Source organism: Archocentrus centrarchus, chromosome 7 (assembly GCF_007364275.1).
Source record: "Archocentrus centrarchus isolate MPI-CPG fArcCen1 chromosome 7, fArcCen1, whole genome shotgun sequence".
Taxonomy (NCBI): Eukaryota; Metazoa; Chordata; class Actinopteri; order Cichliformes; family Cichlidae; genus Archocentrus; species Archocentrus centrarchus.
The window spans coordinates 24413434-24440800 of NC_044352.1; the positions used below are offsets into that span (position 1 = coordinate 24413434).

At 36.3% G+C, this 27367-nt stretch overlaps 2 protein-coding genes across 2 annotated transcripts; both read left to right on the forward strand.

Moving 5' to 3' along the window:
• On the forward strand, positions 1-25534 carry LOC115783324 (taste receptor type 1 member 1-like). Its single transcript, XM_030734099.1, has 7 exons — positions 1-182; positions 466-763; positions 902-1627; positions 4431-4637; positions 4926-5046; positions 5413-6389; positions 25511-25534. Exons 1-6 carry the CDS (start codon positions 1-3, stop codon positions 6333-6335), a joined length of 2457 nt encoding a protein of 818 aa, XP_030589959.1. The 3' UTR covers positions 6336-6389; positions 25511-25534.
• LOC115783323 (taste receptor type 1 member 1-like) lies at positions 18670-25456 on the forward strand. Its single transcript, XM_030734098.1, has 6 exons — positions 18670-18851; positions 19141-19438; positions 19577-20302; positions 22591-22797; positions 23024-23144; positions 24534-25456. Exons 1-6 carry the CDS (start codon positions 18670-18672, stop codon positions 25454-25456), a joined length of 2457 nt encoding a protein of 818 aa, XP_030589958.1.
• Positions 25535-27367: the final 1833 nt, after the last annotated feature.

Sequence of the window (27367 nt, forward strand, 5' to 3'; positions counted from 1 at the left end):
ATGAAACATTTTCTTGTTTCTCTGTGTCTGTTCAGAACATTTCTACATGCCTTCACTCAACGTGCTGTCTCAGCCTCAGAGTTTCAGCTGGAAGGAGATTATTTGATAGGTGGACTTTTTGACATCCATTATGACAGCAGACAAACATATCATGAAAGACCAGAAGTCATGGACTGCTCCACGTAAGTTTTATAACATCTGGTTGGATGTCTTTGCAAAATTAAACTACTTACTTTGTTTACTAAAACCCAATCCTGTAAACTCAAAATTGCCATATAGCATTTAATCTGATCTGTGTCCTTATTCAGTAGAATTTATTTTCCATGTCTCCACAGTATTAGCTGACATTTACAAATAGTAATGTTTAAAGTACTGAATAATAGCAAAACTACAGAAATGTGAAGTTTTGAAGCAACATTTCCTATTCTTACAGTTAATCCTGCTCTCTCGTCTTTTTGTCCTCAGTAAACTACTCACAATTGCAAGTTATCAGAGGTTTCAGTTGATGAGATTTTCTGTTGAGGAAATCAATAACTCTACCAATTTATTGCCAAATGTAACTCTTGGCTATGAAATATTTGATCACTGTTCAGATATGCAGAATTTTCCAAGTATTTTTAAATTAATCTCAATTAATGGCTCAGTCCAACCTTGGGCTCAAACACAAAAACCTCTGTCTAAAGTAATATCAGTGGTTGGTCCTTTCGCAAGCACTCAGTCCCTGACCGCAGCCCCACTATTCATGCCAGATCTTGTTCCTATGGTAAGTTATTAACAAATAATATGATGAAAACAGTCATATTGATAAAGCACAGTGTAATTGTTGTCAGTTCTTTCATTTGAAGCATCTTTTACTCTTTACTGTCTCAGAATATTAATTTCTCTGTTACTCTTTTAACAGATCGGTTACGCAGCTGCTAGTTCTGTGTTTTCAAACAAGGCAAAATACCCATCGTTCATGCGTACAGTGCCTTCCAATAAAAGCATGATCGACGTGATTGTTAAAATTTTGCTAAACTTCAAGTGGCGCTGGGTTGCTTTCATTAACAGTGATGATGATTATGGCACCGATGGTCTGAATCTGTTCATTAAGAGGATTAAGGATTCTGAGATCTGCCTAGCATACACCAAGACCCTCAGTGACAACCCCGATTACTCTCAAATGTTTAAACAAATAGAGGCACAGCAGATACGTGTCATAATCGTTTTTGCTCCCCAAAAAACAGCTGAAAAGTTCTTTCAATCAGCAATACGACTGAATATCACAAACAAGGTGTGGATAGGAGGACGCTCATGGGCCTCAGACAAGGAGCTCCCCAAAATACAAGGAATCAAAAACATTGGAACCATACTTGGGGTATCTATCCCAGTAGTGACAATACCTGGTTTCAGTGATTTTATATATTCTTCCAAAGTCCAGACTCATTGTGAAAATGCAGAGCAAGACATATTTTGTAATCAGAAATGTAACTGCACCTGCCCGAAACCTGAGGAAATCCTTGCTGCGGACCCATCATTGACTTTGCCAGTTTATTCTGCCATATATGCCATTGCTCATGCCTTACACAATACCTTACAATGTGGAGCTGGCAAATGTAATAACAATATCACAGTGTATCCACACATGGTAAGTATACAATCATTTTTTTTTAAATTCATTCTGAAAATTCCGCTTTTTATTTGTAGCTACTGGTAATTTGTAGAGGGTAGACTGAAAGGAGTGTAGTGGTTTCTGGATAGAGGAGAAAAATCTGTATTTGTGTGTATTATATCATACAGTTTCATTACAAATAGCACAGATAAATTAATTATTGTCATGATTTTTTTGTCTCCATAACATAATATAGGTATCAATGCCAATGTCATGTTTATTACAGCTTGGCAATAATGTTGCAGTAGTGGGATGATAAAATGGAAACAAAGTAGTATCCATATGTAAATTTAATGTTATTACATTTAACTACCAAAGTTCAAAAAATATCTAAATAAGTATCCTGTATCAACAGTGGTCATAGATGAGCAATTTTTCAATAAAATTGGGTAATAACAGGCCAGAACCTGGGAATAATATTGAGGAACCATATTTATACCTATGTGGCAAAATTGATTAGTAACAGTATAGCAATATTTAAACAATGTGAAAACCTGCAAGGAATAAGACAGCAATATATGCGCATTTGAATTTTTATGTACTGGCTTGTGGTTGTACCCTCATAATGATAAGGTAATACTGGTTGATGGTTTATCATTTCAGGATATTAATACTATATTACAATTAATCCTTCCCTATTAAGGTAGAAGGTAACAGTTAGAAGGTATAGTCTGTTTAATCTTGTGACTTATTACCTATAAATGTCTCTAGTAGTGTTTCTTTAATAATCAGTAATCAGGCGTGCTGAACGATGGTCTAACTTTAAATCATAGTTCACAAAAGATTTATTGATGAGCAAATACACAAAGCAGTGGCTCTGTAAACATGCTCTGATCAGAAGATAAAACCTATGTCAACAAATAAAAACAATAAATTACTGACGAGATCGCAGTTCAGCTTAATTGTCTTTTACTAATAAAACAATTTATCTGAAAATAAATAGAGTTTACATTAATGATAACGTTCAACATCCTTTTAAAACTTATTAAAGACAATCTTTGGTTAAGGGCTATTGAGAAATTTATTTAACTTGAAATAATACAACAAACATCATTAATGTGCAGCTTACCAGACAGCAAAATAATCGGGACATAATCACATGCACCCTTGACACGCATGTTTGAACTTTTATATGCTTCATTTCTAAGACACACTTTAACATGTAGTTTTTTGGGGGTTTTTTTATCTTGCAGCCCTATTTCTGGTTATTACACAGAAACTGTCACACCTTTCTACATAATGAACATTAAAACATAATATTTGTATTGTTATCTTCAAACAAAGAAGAATGCTGGGGTCTTATTATGAGGTTACTACAGTATTATCTAAAAAGTCAAATGCAAAGATATTAAGACATTACCATTTTAATGCTAGCAGGTTAGCATATTATGACCAGAATACTACTATACTAGTACTAGTATAATATACTTAATTAAGTGGTAATAACTCAATTTTCCCAGTATTGCATTCTTGTTTAATTGATTGATACTTTATTGATCCCACAATGGGGAAATTACAGTTAACAGAACACCCATCCAAGAAGACAAACAAAACAAACATGGGAAGATAGGTGAACTGTGGCCATGCTGCCCCCTCCTGGAGGTGCTGCCATTAAAAAGACAGAAACATATAAGGATGAGTGAGGAAAAAAAAAATCATCTCATACTTTGTATACATATAGACATACACAGTATAAGTTGCAAAAACCTCTGCGATAGTGCAGGAAACATGGCATATGGCATGGGAGCACAAGGATGGGGAGGGGTGGGGATGGAAGGGAGCCAGCGGGGGTGGGGGCTTGGGGGGTAGGGATGGGGGGTTCAAGCTAGGGAGGTCAGTCAAGGGAGATCAGTCCGACACAGATCAGAAGAAGACAGGACAGAGGAACAAAGAATCCTCTTTGTTCAATCCTTCGCTATGCAGAAAAAGGTACCTCCAAGATCTAATCGCTCCGAATCAGCTCCAGATATACTGAGTCTGAGTTTGAGTCTTTACCCTTCCTGCATTCCCGTCTTAAGCAGCCTTATCAAGTCCAAACAGCTGCCCAGACTCCCTGAATTGTAACGACAAGCCAGGTATCTCCAGGTCCAATTCGGAGAAATCCTAGTGTCAATAAGCCGAATGTGTATGTCCTCCATCAACAATACAACCAGGCATGTCATCTTCCGCCCTCACAGGAATCCATAACGTAGCCAGCCAGGAATGTCAATATGATAAGAGGGAATAGAGTTCTCCTCTCCCCAATCTCCTCATGGTGAAAATTTGGTCAAAACAATGACATTGAGAGACCAGCTGACCAGATCCATAATTATAAATTCCAGTTCGGAAGTTGTGTGAAGAGGGGCTTGAAGCAGCAAAGCAGGGTAAACAAGGAAGGATTAGGGAGAAAAGAAAAGTGTGTCTGTCTCCGCCGAGGAGCTGAAGAGAGAGAAAAAAAAAAAAAAAAAAAATATATATATATATATATATATATATATATATATATATATATATATATATATATATATTACACCATTATTACCACACAATTGCTGACAAAGTAGTACCCATGTTTCTAAAATGTTAGGACAGGGAAATGCTTCCCTTTTAAGAACAGTCTGTGAGTTTTTTTTAACCTGAGGTAAAGTGCTGTTGTATTTCTGAAAGCAAAATGTTTTCTAGTTGTTGCAGTGTATTTCATTTCATATTGTTCAAGTTTTTCAATGGGTGTACTAGCTATATTTTTCTTTACAAAGACAAATAATTAATTGGTTACATAAATTTTCTCTGTATACACCAGGTTCTGGCAGAGCTGAAAAATTCAGATTTTATACTTTTAAACCAAAATATTCAGTTTGATGACAACGGAGATACAAAGTGTGGATATTTTACTATAGTTTTCTGGAATAACAGTGGTGATGCACAGGAGGTCGGATTTTATCAGTTTAATACAACAGTCCAGTTCTCCATAGATAACAGCAAAATTAAGTGGCACACCAATGGAGAAGTAAGTTTTTTTTTTTTTTTTTAATTGTATCATTAACATTGCTATATAGGTTCCAGCCAGAAAAAAAACATTTCACCCCAGAGAGTGTGGCTAGCAGTGGGGGTAGTTAAGCTCACAACAATCATCCTGGGATGTCTAAATGATGTGGCTCTTTGTTTTGACAAAGCTTTTGTTTTGTTTTGTTTTTTGCTGTGTTGGCCCAATAACTGTTACTTCTCCCTCATCTGTCCCCATGCTTCATATAAGTGTTTTCATTTATTTATGCTGCTAAATAAATGTCTTGTACAGGCGCCGACTTCCTTCTGTTCCCCAGAATGTTCTGTAGGATATATAAGAAAGTCAAATGGAATCCATAAATGCTGCTTCACCTGTGAAATCTGTCCAAATGGAACTTACATCAACATTACAGGTAAATTATTATGCAATGTAACAAAAGAGGCTGTTTGTTTTATTTTGCTTGTTTCTTCAAACAAAATAAAACAAAATGGTTGGTCTTTAATGGCTTAACGGGTTTGAAAGAGTTTTTGGGGTTTTTTTGTTTTATTTGCCAGATACAGCTATGTGCATATATATCCATGCTCATTATGCTCAGTTGGAGCTTAATTAATAAAAGATAGCTATATATTTGTGTTACATTATTTTATAGATTCAATCATATCCTTAAAAAGGTAGAGGTAGTGAAAGCTATAAACAATACAAGGAGATTTTGCATAAAAATCTGACATTTTTCAAATATAAACCTATTTTTATTTATATTGTGTCTCTTGTAAAATAGAGAACACCTGCATCAAGTGTAAGGACACCGAATGGTCTGAAGAAGGAAGTACATCATGCAGTCTGCGAGCTGTGGAGTACATGCCAGTTACAGACATCGTGGCTATACTGGTCTTCATAGCAGCCGTTGCCTTTGTGGCCATGACATTAGCCATGTCTGTTCTCTTTTCCATCAACTACGACACACCTGTCGTCAGATCTGCTGGAGGACCAATGTGCTTCTTAATTTTAGGCTGTCTCAGTCTGTCTAGTCTTAGTGTATTCTTTCATTTTGGTAAGCCCACAGTTTATCTCTGTATCTTGAGGTATTTACCATTTCTCTTATTCTACACTGTTTGTCTGTCATGTTTTGTTGTGCGCTCTTTTCAGATTGTTTGCATTTTCAAAATAGCAGCCAAGGTGCCCAAGCTCCACAGCTGGTGGATAAAATATCATGGACAATGGCTGGTCATTACTGTTGTGTTTGTCACTCAAGCAGTTTTCCTTGTTATTGGATATTCTTGTGAACCTCCCAGCCCCTATAATGAAACATCATGGTACCCCGACAAAATCATACTTAGCTGTGACATCAGCCTCAGAGCAGCTACAGCTCCTGTAGTTTTACTTTCATCAATATCCATTCTTTGCTTCATTTTCTCCTACATGGGCAAAAACCTCCCTAAAAACTACAATGAGGCCAAAGCAATAACCTTCTGCCTCCTCCTGCTGATCCTCACTTGGATCATTTTCACCACAGAGAACATGCTTTACCATGGAAAGTACATGCAGCCTCTTAGTGCTCTGGCAGTACTCTCCAGCCTCTACTCCTTTCTGTTGTGGTATTTCCTCCCAAAATGTTACATCATTATTTTTCAGCCCCACAAAAACACACAGCAGTACTTCCAAGGTCTCATTCAAAATTATACCAAAACAATTAGCCAGTAGCTGCCTTCAGGAAATGTATCAGTCACTATAGATGGAGAAGTGATCTTTTTACAGGTGCCCATCACTGTTGTCATGGCAAATCTATTTTGAAATGTATGTACAAGAACATGCTTGAAATGACTTAAAAACAAAAACAAAAATGCATCAAAATTTATCATCAGAAATTTGCTTTATATTCTAAAGAGCCTTTACCTAACTGATATCTGTACTGTAGTCATTGTGTGTAGCATTTTGACATTTACAAGGTTAAAAAAGTTGTTTTGGGTTGTGGTGTCTATTTATACATATATTAAAGAATAGATGTATGCATGTAGGGCGCTTCTCTTATAACTTCTTAGCTGACTGTTGAATTGATTACCTAAACTGATTACCATAAAACTGCTGCTTCTAATGAAGCAGCAGTTTTATGTATCTCTGCTAGATTTTTTTTATGATTTTGCAAGACAAGCCTTTTTATTGGTGATAATAAAAATAAACAACATTAATCACAGACATCTTGCAGTGTTTTGCATTCTTTAGAAAGAACTATTTGAATTACTATTGCTCATTTATTTTTTGGCACTAGTTTTTTAAATGTTTTGAATTTATATCCATTTCCATCACATTCAAGAATGAAGTAAAAATAATTACATTTCAATGGTGAATACAGACTTTTGGGTAGATTCACTTTGTTAATTTAATACACCTGACACTGCTTTATATTAAACTAATACAATGAAGTTTTTGTTTTTGTTTTTGTTTTTGTTGTGGAAAAAAGTGACAAATCACTTACATTTAATGTGACACTGTCGTTATGTTACTTTGCAGGAAATGTTTGTGTCAATAAAAACTTACCCCCAGAGCCTGACTGTTTAGACATCTATTATGGCATGTATATATACTGCTGCTTCAACTTAATTAAAAAGAAAAAAAAAATAGGCCAAGTGCCTGTTTTCTCCAGTGGTCCATTTTCTTGTTCTGCAACATTGTTCAGGTGGATGGTAAGTTTAAAAGTAAGATCCAAATGAATGCCATCAGCTGGATTTCCCATAGAGAAGCATATATACACACATAGCTGTATAATGAAGCAGCAGTTTTATGTATCTCTGCTAGATTTTTTTATGATTTTGCAAAACAAGCATTTTTATTATTCATAATAAAAATACACAACATTAATCACAGACATTTTGCAGTGTTTTGCATTCTTTAGAAAGAGCTGTTTGAATTACCATTGTTTTTAGCATTAGTTTTGAATTGATATGCATTTTCATCACCTTGAAGAATTAAGTAAAAATACACATAAAGTTAATTCTGTACTAATTCTGGTATTTTCCTTTACAGCTGTATAAAAATTTTGACCAATAAAACTAAAAAAATATTGTACTACTAAATTATTTTTGTGCTTCTGAAATATTTAGCTTGCTAGTATCAGTGCGGCCACCTGATAAAGTAAGCCACAGCCCTGGAATGACATCGTCATTATACTTGATAAAAGACTCAAGCCATTTTGTTTGGTGGTTTGTCCATGTTTCACGATTATAAAACATACAGTATACACATGTAAATTGTACATGCAATAATATAGGTGTACACAACACTATTTTTCCAAGAAACATTTGAAAAAGAAGAAAGTAAAAGATCAAATAGCATTTTTTTAAATACTTTGCTCCGAGTATTTATGGATCTGTCAGGTTTCCGATATGTGTCCCCCCCCAACAGTAAACTCATTCCTACGCCCTTGGTGGCTGGACTGCTTTTTGTTTCTTGAAGACGTTTCACCTCTCGTCCAAAATGCTTCTTCAGTTCTCAAACCAAATGGTGGAGAGACCCAGGTATTTAAACCCCTGTGGGAGCAGTCACCTGGAGGTGGTTATGACCCTCTGTTGTTCATGTACACAATCATATGTGCCAAGGTGTGAGAGGAGGCGTGGGTCATTACAATCAGTGGTTTCAGATGAAACCAATTTAGGACTTCGCTCCTTTGGTCCACGTGACCTTTTGACATTACAGAAACAAAGTGTGAATGGGGTTGAGACATCTGGTCACGCCACCTTTGTAATGTGTGTCTCAGTATCACTAGTTTATTGACGTGAAGATGAAATCAAATGTGACATTCTTCATTTGAGCTGTTAAGTAATCACAAAGTGGATTACTTAAATGCTCTCATAATTGCTTGTAAATGTACTTAAATGTGTGTAGCTTTTAATTTTGTATTTTGATATCACAGGCATTCTTTTTGTGTTTCTCCACCAGACAATGTATTGTCCAGATTGTGGAATACAGCTGGTGGGACACATTGGAATCTTTTGTGGTTCGTGTGGCAACATTCAAATTTTGGCACCTTTTATAGAGAACGGTGAGCATTGCCTTTCCTTAAAGTTTAATCATTCACCACTTACCTTTAGGTGCTCCAGGGCATTATCTATTGCCTTGGTAATGAGTGATATACACCACAAATGTCAGGTTTAAAATATTTTTTTAATATCTATGAATTATTACTTATTTACCGCAATTTTCGGAAAATTGTGTGGTACAAAATACTGAGGGTGTCAATTACTTTTGGAGTTCTGTGTGAATTGGAACTGTCAAGGGATACCAGCTTCAGTATTCATGTAGAAACAAACTATTATTTTTATATGGGCAGGCTTGTATGTTACAAATTTTCTTTAGCTCAGCCAGTAAATGCAGTAATCACATATGGATTTTTTTAATTGTATGACCAAAGTGATTACAGTTCAGGATTCTTCAGATGAATCCAGCCAATTTATTTATTTATTTTTATTTTTCTCAATTGAACTCTCTAGTGACCTGAGAGAGAGAGGCAACTTTTCATTGGCAGTCATGAGCATAAATGCCTTCTGCGCTGTGTCTTCATTAATGTCTTACAAAGAGAGCTTGATGAGTACAGACACCTCTGGAACAATCACGCCATCAGACCTGTGCGCCGGTCTTGCTGTCCATCTGGTAAACCAGAAGCCATGCATCACCTTCCTCACAGGTAATGTGTTTCATCCATATATTTTATCTTCTAGTGTCTCCTGAAATTTTGATCGTGCAATAGTGTATGTACAGAAAAAGACTGAGGACCAGGCCTTCCCTTATGTATATTCCTTTTTCTTTACCTTATCACTCATTAGTTCATTAAACAGAATGGTATTAAGGTTTAACAATTTGCTCTCAACTCACAGCAGGTACACTTGCATTGTTGCAAGTGAATAATGTGTTTTTGAAACTAGAAACTAAAGCTGCTTCGTGTTTTTGTCACTGCTGCATAACTGCCATTAGCTCTGTCCGATGTCATCATGCACATACCTTCTATTAGCATATTGGTCCAATATAAAATGTAGACAATCATATTTTGACATTTATTATTAAAGACATTTAATTTTTTTAAATCACATCTTAACTGAAAAAGACTTGATCTTCACAACAAATCTAGATGATTTTAAATTAACTTTGTTGTAGTCTTAAAGGATGGTTCCTGGTGAAGTGACTGACTTTGTTCCTATTTCTGATTGACCTAAGGTAAGATGGCACAGAGTGTGGATTCCAAGTGTCTCAGTAAGTCCTGCACCAGTTTGATGACATTCTGCCAGCTCAGTGCAGTCTATGTGACGATGACAATCTCCAGGTCCATTTAATGAACTTGGAAAGACAAGAGTGAAATCCCTCGACCAATCAACTGGTCCAGTGCAGTTTAAAAATTATATATTACTCAAAAATATGAACAACCTTTAGGTATAAATTTGTTACAGAATTTCTTTGTTTGTTTGTTGTTGATTTAAAATTGTTTTACTGGAAACTTTCACTGGGTAGGTTTTCTACCTGAACAAAGCAGACAACCATGTGTTCTACTGTATAAAGAACTTTTTCCTTTTAATGACACACACAGCACATGGAGGTACAGATTTGTTTTACTAAGACAGGTTTACAAAAGAGTTCTTTAAGGGTTGAAACTCTAAGAATGAGCATTTTTTCATGAATGTGCTTCTCAAAAAGAAAAGTGCACTCTTATTCAAATAAAGATTATTTTCTCTTGAGTGCTGATTTTGTTTTTCTGTAATTCTACTACTGCATTTCAGTACATTTGAATATTGTGGAAATGTTTTATTTTCTTCCATTTTAAAACGCTAATTTTTCAAGATATAAATATTTCAAGCTTTTTAAATTTTCACCAGTTATGATTAGTGTTGTTGAAATTACAAATGCTGATATTCTAATTTACTGAGATGCACCAATCTTCATGTGCTATGTTTAGAGTCTCTTGAAATGTTTAATTGCAAAATGCAGGATAAAATTTAATAACATGGAAGAGTTTATAAAATAAACAATGTAAAATTTGAAACGTTTGATTAAAACCATAAATGCTGATGTTAAACTTGGTTTACGAGCAAAGATATTTGGAATTTAGGGAAGTTCAAATCCAGGACAGTTCTAGATGCCATAATCCATGGCTTCTTGAAACTCCTCATAACTGTAACACTGGTATACTAATAGTATTTGCACAAACATCTGCTACAGGGAAGCGTGAGGTGGCTTCAAAAAGAAGCTGTGGCTTTGGCCAAATTCCTGCTGGAGGAATTTCCCTCAGTCCAGCAGCAAATATAAGAGAGACAGATTTCCATTTTTCTCTTGGGAGGTAAGAAGAAAAAAAATATATTTATTGGGAATAAACTGACAAAAATGTGCCCTTACACTTAATAAATAAATATGCTAGTTTGAACATTTTCAATCAACTTTAGTACCTTCTACATAAAGCAGATAGTCTTGCCAGTAGCTTAGTACTCTTTTTTCCTCTTGATGCCTGGTGCTGCCAGGTGGACTGAGCTGCATGTGGAAGATGTCCTCCTCAGCATCAGCTGTCAGCCTGGTCTCAGTGTAGCACACTGTTACTGCCAGAGCAAACGGATGCGGATATGTTGTAAGGCTGAATGACACCACAAGCTGGTGCTTCTTCCTTGTTGTGATGTGTTGGACTGAGAACCACTGGAGAATTCCGCTGATGCCCACCCAGCCGACATCTTGGAGAGTGAGCTCTACTTTGTGAGGAGCTGATTGCGGGATGCTCTCAATGTTTCTATCATCATGTATGACCTGCCTGTGTAGTGCCGTGCAGACCTGGCGTTTGTTGGTCGTAAGTTCTGTCAAATAAAGGCACTGTATTCTGAACCTTGTCGGCTGCGTGTACGAGTTACCCGGGCATGGCTAGAGCTAGCTCTAACTAACTTCGCTAGCCTCTCCACCTGCACCAGCTTCACGTTACAACATGAATGAGAAGAAGAGTGAAGGATGCTGTTTCGGGGCGTCCAGCGTCGCTTGACAATCTCTGAACCTATAAAACATTGTCATTTTTAAAAAATAGATTAGTTAGTAGATGTTACTTGTCAAGGTTGTTTTCCCTTAGCTACAACATAATCTAACTCTCAACAAATAAGCAAAAGCTACTGTGTAAGAATTAAACCAGCATTGTTAACCAGCTAAGACACATCCTGCCATAAAACAGAAGCCCTACCGGAAAAAGCTGTTGCATTTATAACATGGGTTTTCCTTTTTTATTAGGAGGTGGAGTGGATCTTCAAAATCTAATTAGTTCATCAGCAAAAAAGAAAAAGAAAAGGTAACTAATGAATAGTCAGAATGTCATACCTCTGGATGGAAAGATGGTCTGAGTAGATGAAGTACCACTGAATGTAATCAGCTACTATTTTCTTCTTATCCTCCAGTATCCTCATGAATCCATAGCAGCCTGCAGTCTGGAGCAAGCTAGAGTGTTTTTTAGAGAGTAGCCGCAGTTCATTCAGGGATGTTGCATTCTTTATCTAGAATTAAAAAAAAAAAAAAAAATAAATGCAAGTCATTTCCTTTTATAGCAGTTCCTCAGTATCCCAACCTTACAAATTACCTCAAGGAGAGTCTTCTTGATTTCTTTATCTGGTATATCATCAACTGGTGCCTCAGATGTCTCGTCTTTGCCAACAAGGTACATGAAGAAGTTTAGGGAAAGACAACGTAGCCCTGGACCGCCATGAACAATGGACACTGAGATCATTCTTCCAACATAGAAATACTCATTTTCATCTGCAGCTAAAGAAAAAATAATACATTATAATAAAAAACAGAGCAGATACAATAGGGCCTTTGCACATTTTGTGCTCAGGCCCTAACAAACCAATTTTGTGCAGTGAAAAAAATGTGGGAAAAAAGTGACTACCTTTGCTATCAAATATGAGGTATTTGACATGTTCTTTTCCTTCAAATATTCTTCTTGTCTTTATGGCATCCATCAAAAGGGTGAGAAATTCTCAAGTAGGCCCACCTGTGTCCAAAGCCTCTTCCACCAACCCAACATAATCAGAGAATTTCACTATCACGGCAGAGTTGGGGCTATATTTAGACCATCTGAAGCCTCTGTAGGCAACATCACAGACATTAGCTCAGTTGAAGCTGAATCTGCTACAGGAAGTTGTGTTAATCTTCAAAGACAGATTTGAGATGACATCTGCAGCCATCAGTCTATCAGGTTCATCACTGTAGAATCAATCAATGAAAAGCAAGAAAATATTAAACCGGTTTTCCACTTTGTGCATTCAAGCTTTTTGTTGTTGTTAATTTGGAAAATATGTTTTATTTGTTGTCTTTTTATATATTTTTTTTTCTTTGAAGTAATTTTCAAAAAGAAAATATGAATCTATGAAAGAAAATATGAAAATATGAAATATGAACAATCCACTGTAAGCAAAGAATTTTCAGAATCCTTTTGCATGAATGCATTTATGATCAGAGCAACAACTATAGAGGAACGATAAGACATTTCTGCTCCTGTCAAAAGTGTATCGGATCAAAAATAGCAGCAGCAACATTAATATATAACATTTTTGATACGTTTTATCTCAGAATCACACAACTATGTGTTTATTGTACTTTGAGATATCAAATTACCTGTCCTCCTTTGGCAAGTCTTCTACCTGTCAATGATGACAGGTGCATAAATGTTGATATATGCACTGTGGAAGGAAAGTACAAACACAAGATAAATACACCGTTACTGCAGTAAATTTAATGGGTAGTCTGGCTCAGAAATTGGCTGTATTGGCTCTGCAGTATTTGAACCTGACAGAAAATATTATGATTAGAGTTGTGGATTAGATAGACAACCTCACTAATTATATCAAAAAATATAGTGTCACTGACTATATTATTTCTATAATACATTCAAGATATAAAAATGAAATTTTGTGATATAACATTATGACTAACTTCTAGACATGACAAAGTATGATCTGCTGAGGTGGATGCATTTTGGGATCCTGTAGAATTCTGAACCTGCAACATAAACAAACACACAGCAACTTACAATAAAAAAAATTGCACATGTAACGGCATGCACATTTTAACTTTGAAATGGAAATGCAGCATTATTATATAAAAAATATTATATATATATTATATATAACAAAAGCACTATTCACAAAAATAAAGAAATTAGACAACAGAGACAGTAAAAGAGATAACTACAATTATGCCAATTATATTTAATACTCACTTTCTGACAAGAAGCCCTCAAGAGTGCAGACAAACAGTATAATTCTTTGGTGGTTTTCCAACAGCCTCTTTGTAGAGTTCAATTGTAAAAGGTGTCAGTTCCAGGAATATTTTTACTTGAGAGCCAACAGGGTACAGCAGGATGTATTCTCCAGCTTCCATATGTTGGTTGAAATCTTTCAGATTTTTAATTCTCAGATGACCAACTTGGTTCAGCATTTAATAGGCATGTTGCAAAAAAAAAAAAAAAAAAAAAATCAAAGTTCCCAAATGGCTTAAACTTTCACACCACTGGATGGAGCCTTTAAATACAAACAAAATGACACAAATAAAATTGGTTTACAAATAAGGAAATTATGACATTTTAAGTGAAGAAAAAATAAACAATTTTCTCCTCCTGTTTTACTGCTCAACTGAAGAAAGTCTGTGATCTCTAGAGCTAAATGGCCATAACTTCCATATTTCCCAACAGAATCAAATGAAATTTGGAATGTAATTAGTTTTTAGTAAGGACATGTCAGTACAATTTTTAAACCAAATATTTAGTGATAATCATAAAAATCACAGCTCATCGAGCATATAATGCATTAAAATTTATAAATGAAATTATAATTGTCAATTTGAGATGTTTTTACGGCATGATGATGCACTATATAGGAGATTTCATGAATACGTGTTGGTTTAATCAGGCAGAAATTGTGCATTTTTCATTGATTTTCCGGCGGCCATGAACCAGCCGGTAAGACCTCCTAAATTCCGGCGCTCCAAAAAACACTTTCACATCTACAGATTTTAATGAAACTTCATTAACAGAAGTAAAAATGGCTGGATTAAATTCCTACATACCTTTGAATCAATCCTATATGTCAGAAGTGTGACTTTATGTTGACTGAATTGGAGCCAAATCTTCGATGGGACCAAGCGGACTGAAATCTTGAACCGAACAAAATAAAAAGAAAACAAGGCAGAAGAGGAGGAATTCCTCTATGCAATACCAAAAATTCAAAGGAAATAACCCCTCGTAAGCCATTCAAAAACCCTTATTGCTGAGAGACCCCTGTGCTGTAGCTGAACGCTGTGCACGCAGGTGGCGTGGAAAAATCAACAGAGTGCATAGGCGGGGTTTGTAACATACCTACATTTAATGGTAGCGTTTTCCCTCTTATGGGCCTCATGCCAGTCTTGGTTCTGTTCATGATTGAAACAGAAATCTAGATTACATATCAGAAAAGAAAAAGAAATGGTGGTCACATGTTGCAAAACTGTTTCATTTCGTCAGAAAACAGCCTCACTTTCAAATATTTCGATCATTACCTTTGATCTCTTTTTGCATTTTGAGAACATCCTTCTTTCTGCCACTTTTCCATCTCAGTACTTGAAGACCTGCTGAACAACTGACTTTCCTGAAAAGGCAGGGAATTGGGGGAGAGATCATAAAAGACCCTTAAATAGTCTATTTTTGCTCATGATACAAAGGCAAACATGATAAAGTTGAAATTGAAAAAAACATACGAACATTACATAAAACAACACTGCTTCATTAAAGTCAGATCTTGGTTTCAGAAATTTATGTCACACCAGATGCCTATAGTTTTTCAACTAGAAACAAATTCTTTCATGTTTCACACCACTTAACTAACAGTTAATACAAAAGTGTAAACACTAAAGAGCTGAACAAGTCTTGCCCTCATCATTTTGTTTGCTTATGGAACTAGTTGGAGTTAAAAATAACAGGGAACTTGAAAAATATAACCTCTTGAGTGTTAAGGGTCTGCAGCTGCAGCCGCATCTTTAGCTGGCACAAAACCTGTGTCTTTTCAAAAGACAAAATTTTGTCAACTTAAACCTACAGAATGGGCAATACATCTTAACCTGGAAAAAAAAGTTGTCTGATTTTAGCAGTTTGTTTTAGCTACAAAAGTGCTGTTCAAACTAACCCAGGTTAACAGTAAACAGCTAATAGCAAACATATATCTACAGTATTGTATGGATCATGTTTTGATTTCTGTCACTTCCGCAGCTGGTCCATCACGTTACTGTCTCCCCAAAACGTTTGCTTCTGTTTTGCTTTGTGTGCTTTTGCAGCATTTTTCTATTTGCTGGTGTTTTCTTAAGTTGCTGTACATTTACTTGCGTTTTGTTTTTCCAACTTCCGTTTAATTCTTTCCAGTTTCCGTTTTGTTTTGCTCGCTTTTGGAGCGTTCTTCCGTTTGCTGTTATTTTCTTAAGTTGCAGTGCATTTGGCCTCTCAGGGCCACCGTATGATCTGGCTCTTGACCAGTAGAATTTATTCCATCCATCCATCCATCTAGTTAAGGCTATACTTTTGCTATTTTTCTTTTGTACCAGTGTATTTGACAACTAATACAAGTTTTTATACATTCATTTATTTGGCAAGTAGAGTGCTCACTGATCAAGGGGAAAAAGGTTAGCTTTTTTCTGTTCTGTATGTTCAGTTATTAAAGGTTATTAAAATGCCAACCTAAAATTAGATCACAAATACATATTACAAATATCACATACAGATAATGCATTAAGTCTTTAGTAGCTGATGTCACTGGACTGATGCTCACATTGCTCTCATATCCTCTATGGCTGGTGCTAAGACACAGAGAAAATATGAGAGAAAAAGAAGTTAGGAGGTACATTAATATAGTAAAAAGCAACCTATGTATCCCCTCTGACTTGAAAATGCAGGAAGACAATAATACAAATGTCTTGACTACCTTTCTTAACATCCTGCCATTGGCATTGGATTGGATAAATAACAGAAATGGAGAAATGTAAAAAGACTGTAATGTCATGGTCCTGGGCCGATGGCCCAATATTTTGAATTCCCTTTTGTATAGTTCTGTTTTGTTGTATTCTTCGGGTTGTGTTTCTTAGTTTTTCTTACTGTTTAGGTTCTCAGTTTGTTATTGTTTTGTATTCAGTTTTTGGGTTTGGATTATTGCTTTTGCATTATGTTTTGCTTTGTCCTGGTCTTCCTGTGTCTCTGTGTTCTTGTGTTTGCTTCCCCCTGTGAACTTGTCTTCCCCGTGTCCTGACCTCATTTCCTGTTTAGTCTGCCTTTGTGTGGTTTCCTTGTGTCCATTGTTTAGGTTCCCTCTGTGTATCCTAGTCCTCGTGTTCTGTTAAGTCTGCGTGTGCACTGTGGTTAGTAACTTCCTGTATTATTTTGATAGTCTTGTGTTCCCTGTGCTTTGTGTTTAGATTTGCTTCCTCAGTGTTATTAGTTTAATTTGTCTCACCTGTTGTTCCCGGTTGTATCCACTCTCCCTGATTTCCTTGTGTGTATGTAATCCCTCAAATTTTCTCTGTTCTTTGTTGAGACATTATAGCGTGTTTTCCCTCCATGATTCCCTCCCCAGTCTGTTCCCTGTGTTTTCCAGCAATAAAAGTTGAGATCCTGTGTTTAAGTCAGTCTCCAGTGTCTGCATCTTGGGGTCCTCACCTGTCACACACAGCGTTACATGACACAGCAATATCTAAAAAACATCAATAACAACAACAAATATTGAGTAAAACAAAAACATATTGGGATGAAAGTGTACACAAACAGATGATTGTTATTACTCATAATTCAATAAAGTATTAGTATATTACTGAGTATATGTGAAAACTTTTCAAACTAATGACAGTTGTCAGTTTTATAACAAGTTTGTCTGTAATATTTTGTGATATTTGAGGACTCATAGTTGTAACTTAAACCTAATTCATCTTTTTCTGTTTATCAGCTCCACGGTTTGAGAGCCTCATCCCTTCCTGCCAAGAGGAAAGAGGAGATCCGCCCGTCAACCACAGAGTTACCTAAATTCAAATTTGGGTTTCAGTTCTGATTATTCATCATGTTCATCTACTGAGAGATTGCAAATTTTCTTCCTCTTTCAAATGGCCTGTGTGGCCACATGTTAAATTGTGCAGGGATCATTTGTATGAGGAGGTGGTCATTTAATATAACCAATGATAATGGGGTGAATTTTTGTTTTTGTGTTTTGTTGGTCTATCCTGTTTTTAATCTTATAACAAGTCACTGCTTGGTGAGATCATACTAAGTATGCATTTCTTCCAAAGGGACAGAACATTTTAACACATTTCCCGCAGTGGAAAAGGCTGTTTGTTAATACCTTTACGGTGTTTCAGTCATTACAAAAGACAGCTGCAAACAGCAATAAAACAACAGCTTGCTGAGTACCATGCATGCAATGAAAATTGTTTGAAGATGTAGGTAAAAGTTTGGGAATAGTTTAACAGGTCTAAAAACAAACATTTGCAATTTTGTAGTAGTTTAATTTTAATGCCTAAGGGGCCTTTTAAATAGAGGTAAAACTGAATCAAGGAATCAAAGGAAAGCATAACACTTTTAAATCAATGACCTCCAGTATCAGAATCCCAGCTTTGGTTCCCCAAAAGAAAAATATGTTTACAGATTCAAAAATAAAGTTCAAAATATAACAGTTTAAAAAACAAAAAATGGAGATGTTTTCACGGACTCCTTTTCTCTTCTCATATCTGTCTCAAAATGGATTAAAAGCCGAACTAAATGTGTCATATTGTCTATAGGAAGGACAGCAACTTGTTTACTTGTTATGCTTGTTCAACTTTGTGCAGGAACAGGAGATTAGATGCCTTTGCATACTGATTTGTGAAATTTAATTCAACCATTTCTAGGAGTGTATTAATCACCCAGGCATTGCCACATGCATGGAAATGATGGCAGAGGAAAAAAAAAGTCACCAGTGTATCACAAGTTACTAAAGGCAGAGGCAAATCTTGGTAGAGTGCACATCAGATTGGTAAGAGAGCTGCAACAATGAAACATTTTCTTGTTTCTCTGTGTCTGTTCAGAACATTTCTACATGCCTTCACTCAACGTGCTGTCTCAGCCTCAGAGTTTCAGCTGGAAGGAGATTATTTGATAGGTGGACTTTTTGACATCCATTATGACAGCGGACAAACATATCATGAAAGACCAGAAGTCATAGACTGCTCCACGTAAGTTTTATAACATCTGGTTGGATGTCTTTGCAAAATTAAACTACTTACTTTGTTTACTAAAACCCAATCCTGTAAACTGCTTATCAAAATTGCCATATAGCATTTAATCTGATCTGTGTCCTTATTCAGTAGCATTTATTTTCCATGTCTCCACAGTATTAGCTGACATTTACAAATAGTAATGTTTAAAGTACGGAATAATAGCAAAACTACAGAAATGTGAAGTTTTGAAGCAACATTTCCTATTCTTACAGTTAATCCTGCTCTCTCGTCTTTTTGTCCTCAGTAAACTACTCACAATTGCAAGTTATCAGAGGTTTCAGTTGATGAGATTTTCTGTTGAGGAAATCAATAACTCTACCAATTTATTGCCAAATGTAACTCTTGGCTATGAAATATTTGATCACTGCTCAGATATGCAGAATTTTCCAAGTATTTTTAAATTAATCTCAATTAATGGCTCAGTCCAACCTTGGGCTCAAACACAAAAACCTCTGTCTAAAGTAATATCAGTGGTTGGTCCTTTCGCAAGCACTCGATCCAAGACCATTGCCCCACTATTCATGGCAGATCTTGTTCCTATGGTAAGTTATTAACAAATAATATGATGAAAACAGTCATATTGATAAAGCACAGTGTAATTGTTGTCAGTTCTTTCATTTGAAGCATCTTTTACTCTTTACTGTCTCAGAATATTAATTTCTCTGTTACTCTTTTAACAGATCGGTTACGCAGCTGCTAGTTCTGTGTTTTCAAACAAGGCAAAATACCCATCGTTCATGCGTACAGTGCCTTCTAATAAAAGCATGATCGACGTGATTGTTAAAATTTTGCTAAACTTCAAGTGGCGCTGGGTTGCTTTCATTAACAGTGATGATGATTATGGCACCGATGGTCTGAATCTGTTCATTAAGATGATTAAGGATTCTGAGATCTGCCTAGCATACACCAAGACCCTCAGTGACAACCCCGATTACGCTCAAATGTTTACACAAATAGAGGCACAGAAGATACGTGTCATTATTGTTATTGCTCAAAAAATAAATGCTGAAGCTGTCATTAAGTCAGCAATACAACTGAATATCACAAACAAGGTGTGGATAGCAGGGCATTCATGGGCCTCAGACAAGGAGCTCCCCAAAATACAAGGAATCAAAAACATTGGAACCATACTTGGGGTATCTATCCCAGTAGTGACAATACCTGGTTTCAGTGATTTTATATATTCTTCCAAAGTCCAGACTCATTGTGAAAATGCAGAGCAAGACATATTTTGTAATCAGAAATCTAACTGTAGTTTGATCAATCCTGAGAAAATCCTTGCTGCGGACCCATCATTCTCTTTGACAGTTTATTCTGCCATATATGCCATTGCTCATGCCTTACACAATACCTTACAATGTGGAGCTGGCAAATGTAATAACAATATCACCGTGTATCCGTACATGGTAAGTATACAATCATTCTTTTAAAATTCATCCTGAGAATTCAGTTTTTATTTGTGATGACTGTAGCTACTCTTAATTTGTAGAGGGTAGACTGAAAGGAGTGAAGTGGTTTTGGGATACAGCAGAACAATCTGCATTTGTGTGTATGGTATCATACAGTTTCAACACATATTTAGAAAGTTGGGACTAACCCTGTGTTTAATTACAAATAGCACAGATAAATCAATTATTGTCATGACTTTTTCTCCAAAATATCATATTGGCATTTGGTGGCACAGCTTGGTAATAATGTGGTTAACATTTAAGGACATTATTACTATATTTTAATTAATCCTTCCCTATATTCCAAGCTTTCTTCAATTAGTAATAATATAGTAATATTTTGGTAACAACATGATAGCCTAGGAATAAGACAGCAATATATACGCATTCCATTTTTTATATACTGGCTTGTGGTTGTACTCTCATAATGATAAAGTAATACACGAAGCTGAAGTTGGTTTCCGATTGCAGCTTCCGATTCGGGAAATGGCTAAAGGGCCATTCCACTTAGTTTTTCGCTACCTTTAGCGTCTTTAATCTGCTCTAGTTAAAAATCTACAACACCTACACACTTCAAACCTGGACTAGATTATTCTGCACTAATAGCAGAATACTTTAAACCAACTTTGTGATTTGTAAAGCCTTTATCTGATTTGTGAAACTTCCATAAAGGGCGATTTCAGCACCTTTTTTGCATCTGGATCACACTAGCACTGCTCCAGCTCCGAAACTACAACACCTACACACTTCAAACCTGGACTAGATTATTTTTAACTAATAGCAGAGTATTTAAAGCCAAGTGAGTGATTTGTGAAACCTTTATCTGATTTGTGAAACTTCAATAAAGGGCGATTTCAGCAATTATTGTTGTTGCTCAAGAAATAAATGCTGAAGCTGTCATTAAGTCAGCAATAGAACTGAATATCACAAACAAGGTGTGGACAGCAGGGCATTCATGGGCCTCAGACAAGCAGCTCCCCAAAATAAATCATTCACTTGGTTTTAAATACTCTGCTATTAGTGCAGAATAATCTAGTCCAGGTTTGAAGTGTGTGGGTGTTGTAGTTTTGGAGCTGGAGCAGTTCTAGTGTGATCCAGATGCAAAAAAATTGCTGAAATCGCAGCCATCCTTCCTAGCACTTTCTCCACAAACATCACCCATCTCTCCAGGGTGGAGAGCAAGAGCTGAGGACTAAACGCACTGGCTTTGTGCTCAGTCAGTGCTCTCCTAGCAGGAACAATTCCCAGGCAGACAGGGCACACTTTCTGCTGGTCCTTGTCGTGCAAAGAAAAACCGCATCACTGAGGACAGGGGCGAACAGAAGATTTCTGCTTTGCTTGCTTCCTTTTGGTATTCATACCAAAAGCAAAGTGAAAATACTGCACAAGAAGACTCAAAATTAGTGCTCTGCGGGCAGCCCGCACACCAACTGAGCAGTGGGGGCTAACATCAACAAGGGCAGTTAAGCTAACTTTGAGCCAGCAAAAAACAGAGCTAACTAGCAGTAGCTAGCTAGCTCACCTCAGCCGAGGTGTTCTTAGTGAGGTGAAGAGCATAGGAACTCAGCGATGACTGTGATGACAGGGTATATATGTGATGCCCCACCCCCACATATATACCCCGTCATCACAGGTCATCTGCCTTAAAGTTGTGAATAGAGATGTCTTGAGACAGGACACACGGGAGCGTGTTGTACTGAGTGAATTGACTGAAAGGGAAGATAATATTTTCATTATCTTCAAACAAAGTAGAATGCTGGTAACTTATTATGAGGTTACTGCCACAAATTCCAATGCACAGATATTACCATTTTATTGCTAGCAGGTTAGCATTATATTACCAGAATATTACTATACTGTTACTTAATGTTTACTTGGATGTTACTTTGTTAATAAAGTGATAATAAATTGCCATTTTCCTAGTATTGCTTTCTTGTTTACACCTTGTTCCACCATTATTACCACACAATTGCTGACATTAAGTGCTACCCATGTTTCTAAAATGTTAGGACAGGGAAATGCTTACCACTGTTTTGAATTCCCTCTTTTAACAACAGCCAGTGAGTTTTTTAAAACTGAGGCGATGTTGTAATTCTGAAAGTAAAATGTTTTCCGATTTTTTGTAGTGTTTTTCATTTCATATTGTGCAAAATAAATAAAAATTCAATGGGTGTACTATTTATATATTTTTTCTTTGCAAAGACAAAGAATTAATTTATTACATAAATTTTCTCTGTATACACCAGGTTCTGGCAGAGCTGAAGAAGTCAAATTTTACACTTTTAAACCAAAATATTCAGTTTGATGACAATGGAGAAATAAAGTGTGGATATTTTTCAATAGTTTTTTGGAATAACAGTGGTGATGCACAGGAGGTTGGATTTTATCAGTTTAATACAACAGTCAATTTCTTCATAGATAACAGCAAAATAAATTGGTACACCAATGGAGAAGTAAGTTATTGTTTTAATTATTATTGTTATTACTATAGCATTTAATTAAATATAAAATATGACAAGCTTTTGTTTGTTTGTTTGATGTCTAAATGATATGACTGTTTTTTTTTTACAAAGCATTTTTTGCGTTGGCCTAATAAATGTTACATTTCCTTCATCTGTCTCCATGCATCATATAAGTGTTTTTACTCATTTTATGTTTCTAAATAAATGTCTTGTACAGGTACCTACTTCCTTATGTTCCCCAGAATGTCCTGTAGGATATATAAGAAAACCAAATGGAATCCACATTTGCTGCTTCACCTGTGAAATCTGTGCAAAAGGAACTTACGTCAACATTACAGGTAAATTATCATGCAATGGAAGCAAAAAGCTTTGTTTTGTGTGAGGAATCTTGGAGTCTTTTTTGACCAGAATATGTCCTTCAATGCACATATCAAAATTAATTTGTAGGACTGCTTTCTTGCATTTCTGCAATATCTCAAAAATTAGAAACATCTTGTTTCAGAGTGATGCTGAAAAGCTAATTCATGCATTCATTAATTCTAGGCTGCACTATTGTAAATCATTACTATCAGGCTGTCCTAAAAGCTCCCCGAAAAGCCTTCAGCTGATCCAACCTGCTGCAGCAAGAGCACTGACAGGGACTAGAAAGAGAGAGCAGATTTCTCCCATATTGGCGTCTCTTCATTGGCTCCCTGTTAAATCCCGAATAGAATTTTAAATTCTTCTTCTCATATACAAGGTCTTGAATAATCAGGCCCCATCCTATTTTAAAGACCTCATATCACCCCAATAGAACACTTTGCTCTCAGACTGCTGGCTTACTTGTGGTTCGTAGGATACTTAAGAGTAGAATGGGAGGCAGAGCCTTCAGCTTTCAGGCCCCTCTTCTGTGGAACCAGCTTCCAGCTTGGATTCGGGAGACAGACACCCTCTCTATTTTTAAGATTAGGCTTAAAACTTTCCTTTTTGATCAAGCTTATAATTAGGATGGAATCAGGTAACCTTGAACCCTCACTTGGTTATGCTGTAAAAGGCCTAGGCTGCTGGGGGAGGGGGGGTCGTCGATGATGCACTGAGCACTTCTTTTTCACTCACCTCTTTTCACTCTCTCTGTGTTTATACACCACTCTACATTTAATCAATAGTTATTATTAATATCTGCTATAAATGGTTTTTGAATGCTTAGCGCAGTGGTTCCCAAAGTCAAGAGTGCGCCGGCCCACTTAACAACAAGAAAATCCCATGGTCAATCACAAGAGCAGTAAATTTAGGTCAGAGCAATGTGCAAGACCACACACCAACCTCCTCCAATTCACTTTTTTTTTAAAAATGAACACATTTAGATAAATGTGTAACTATGCATACTTGTGAGTCTGTTATCACTGTGGCACCCCTGCAGTACCTTGGTCCCCTGGGGGGCCGTGACCTGTACGTTGGGAACCACTGGCTTAGAGGGCTGAATAGACTTTTGAGGGGTTTTTTTGTTTTATTTACTAGACACAGCTATGTGCATAATGGGTATATATTTGTGTCACATGGTTTTAAAAATTCTCCCTTATCCTTAAAACCTCAATGAACGACTGTCTCTTCAATAGTATTAAAAATATAAAGTATTGTTGCAGTTATCTCAGTGGTAGTGAAAGCTATAAACAATACAAGCTAATTTTACATGTGATATTTTTCAAATATAAACCTATTTTTTTTATATTGTGTTTCTTGTAAAATAGAGAACACCTGCATACAGTGTAAGGACACCGAATGGTCTGAAGAAGGAAGTACATCATGCAGTCTGCGAGCTGTGGAGTACATGCCAGTTACAGACATCGTGGCTATACTGGTCTTCATAGCAGCCGTTGCCTTTGTGGCCATGACATTAGCCATGTCTGTTCTCTTTTCCATCAACTACGACACACCTGTCGTCAGATCTGCTGGAGGACCAATGTGCTTCTTAATTTTAGGCTGTCTCAGTCTGTCTAGTCTTAGTGTATTCTTTCATTTTGGTAAGCCCACAGTTTATCTCTGTATCTTGAGGTATTTACCATTTCTATTATTCTACACTGTTTGTCTGTCATGTTTTGTTGTGCGCTCTTTTCAGATTGTTTGCATTTTCAAAATAGCAGCCAAGGTGCCCAAGCTCCACAGCTGGTGGATAAAATATCATGGACAATGGCTGGTCATTACTGTTATATTTGTCACTCAAGCAGTTTTCCTTGTTATTGGATATTCTTGTGAACCTCCCAGCCCCTATAATGAAACATCATGGTACCCCGACAAAATCATACTTAGCTGTGACATCAGCCTCAGAGCAGCTACAGCTCCTGTAGTTTTACTTTCATCAATATCCATTCTTTGCTTCATTTTCTCCTACATGGGCAAAAACCTCCCTAAAAACTACAATGAGGCCAAAGCAATAACCTTCTGCCTCCTCCTGCTGATCCTCACTTGGATCATTTTCACCACAGAGAACATGCTTTACCGTGGAAAGTACATGCAGCCTCTTAGTGCTCTGGCAGTACTCTCCAGCCTCTACTCCTTTCTGTTGTGGTATTTCCTCCCAAAATGTTACATCATTATTTTTCAGCCCCACAAAAACACACAGCAGTACTTCCAAGGTCTCATTCAAAATTATACCAAAACAATTAGCCAGTAGCTGCCTTCAGGAAATGTATCAGTCACTATAGATGGAGAAGTGATCTTTTTACAGGTGCTGTAACCTTCCTCTAACAGGTTCATAGAAATTGTTTAAAACAGCAAAACGTACTTCACGCGCATTACTGTTTTCATTAGCATGTACAGCTAAGGCATTTCTGTATCTAACATAATATGTAGATATAGGCAGTAGCTGCCTTCAGGAAATGTATTAGTCACTACAGATGGAGAAGTGATCTTTTTACAGGTGCCCATCACTGTTGTCATGGCAAATCTATTTTGAAATGTATGTACAAGAACATGCTTGAAATGACTTAAAAGCAAAAACAAAAATTTATCAAAATTTATCTTCGGAAATTTGTTTTATATTCTAAAAAGCCTTTACCTAACTGATATCTGTACTGTAGTCATTGTGTGTAGCATTTTGACATTTACAAAGTTAAATAAGTTGTTTTGGGTTGTGGTTGTGGTGTTTATTTATACATATATTAAAGAACTCTCTTATAACTTCTTAGCTGATTGTTGAATTGATTACCTAAATGATTCTAATGAAGCAGCAGATCTGCTAGATTTTCATGATTTTCAAGACAAGCATTTTTATCATCCATAATAAAAATAAATGACATTAATCACAGACATTTTGCAGTGTTTTGCATTCTTTAGAAAGAACTGTTTGAATTACCATTGCTCGTTTATCACTTGGCATTAGTTTTTTAAATGTTTTGAATTTATATTCATTTCCATCACCTTGAAGAATGAAATAAAAATGCACATGAAGTTAATTCTGTACTAATTCAGGTATTTTCCTTTACAGCTGTGTAAAAATCATTGATTTAATGAACAATATGAAGTGGAATGTTTGCTTTCCTCTTCCTGTTTTAGAGTTGCTGTAACACAAATCTCACCTCTAGGTGGCACCACTTCACAAAGTGGTGCCACCATGTATTTGTTTAATTTTGCCAGTGCAGAATGTCAAACCCTGATGACAAATACGCAGTTTTGTATTGCACCATGAAAAGAATTGTTACAAGTGTTCTATCTATAAATGTAACAGTGAAGAACTTTGAGGTTAGAGTTTAAATTTAGATGGTGAGTACAGACTTTTGGGTAGATTCAATTTGAAATTTGGCTTTTCTTTCTTTTTTTATCCTTCTGTTTTTGTTGTGGAAAATGTTGTGATATATTATTTACATCTCTTGACTGACGCTGTCTTTCATTCCAGATTTCATTACTTTGCAGGAAATATTTGTGTCAACTGTGTCAATTAATAATTAATTCTTTAGACTTCCACTTCTGTTATCACACGTATATATACTGTTGCTTTAGCTCAATTTAAAAAAATAATCCTACATCAAAAACATCCTAACCATCTCTGGGACATGCAGCTCCAGTGTGACTCAAACCACTAACACCATAATGTTCCAGCTGCTTGTTCTGCAGCATTGTTCAGGTGGGTGGTCAGTTTAAAAGTAAGATTCAAATGAATGCCAGCAGCTGGATTTCCCATAGGTGTTACTCAATACTAGTGAGTAACACTGATAGCTGGCAGAGTATCAATCCCATTAAAGTTTCTGGACAACCTAAATTAATGAATAATAAACCTTACTGTCGGATATAACATTGATAAACTGATAAATATTGATAAATCTGACAGTATATGTTATATCTGTTATATCATTAATATTTTCGTGGTCATATGCAGGGCCGTATTACCGACCGGGCGAGTGGGGCTGGCGCCCCGGGGCCCATGGATCCAGGGGGCCCAGGGGGGGGCCCAACAACAATCCAGATACCGATGTCGATGCTGATTGCGATAGAGCCCTCTATTCTAGGATCTTCTTTAGTTGTACTTCTTTAGTCTATAAGGGTTAACTGAAATGGGCTGGGGGAGTGACAGCAGTCAGAGGGCCCT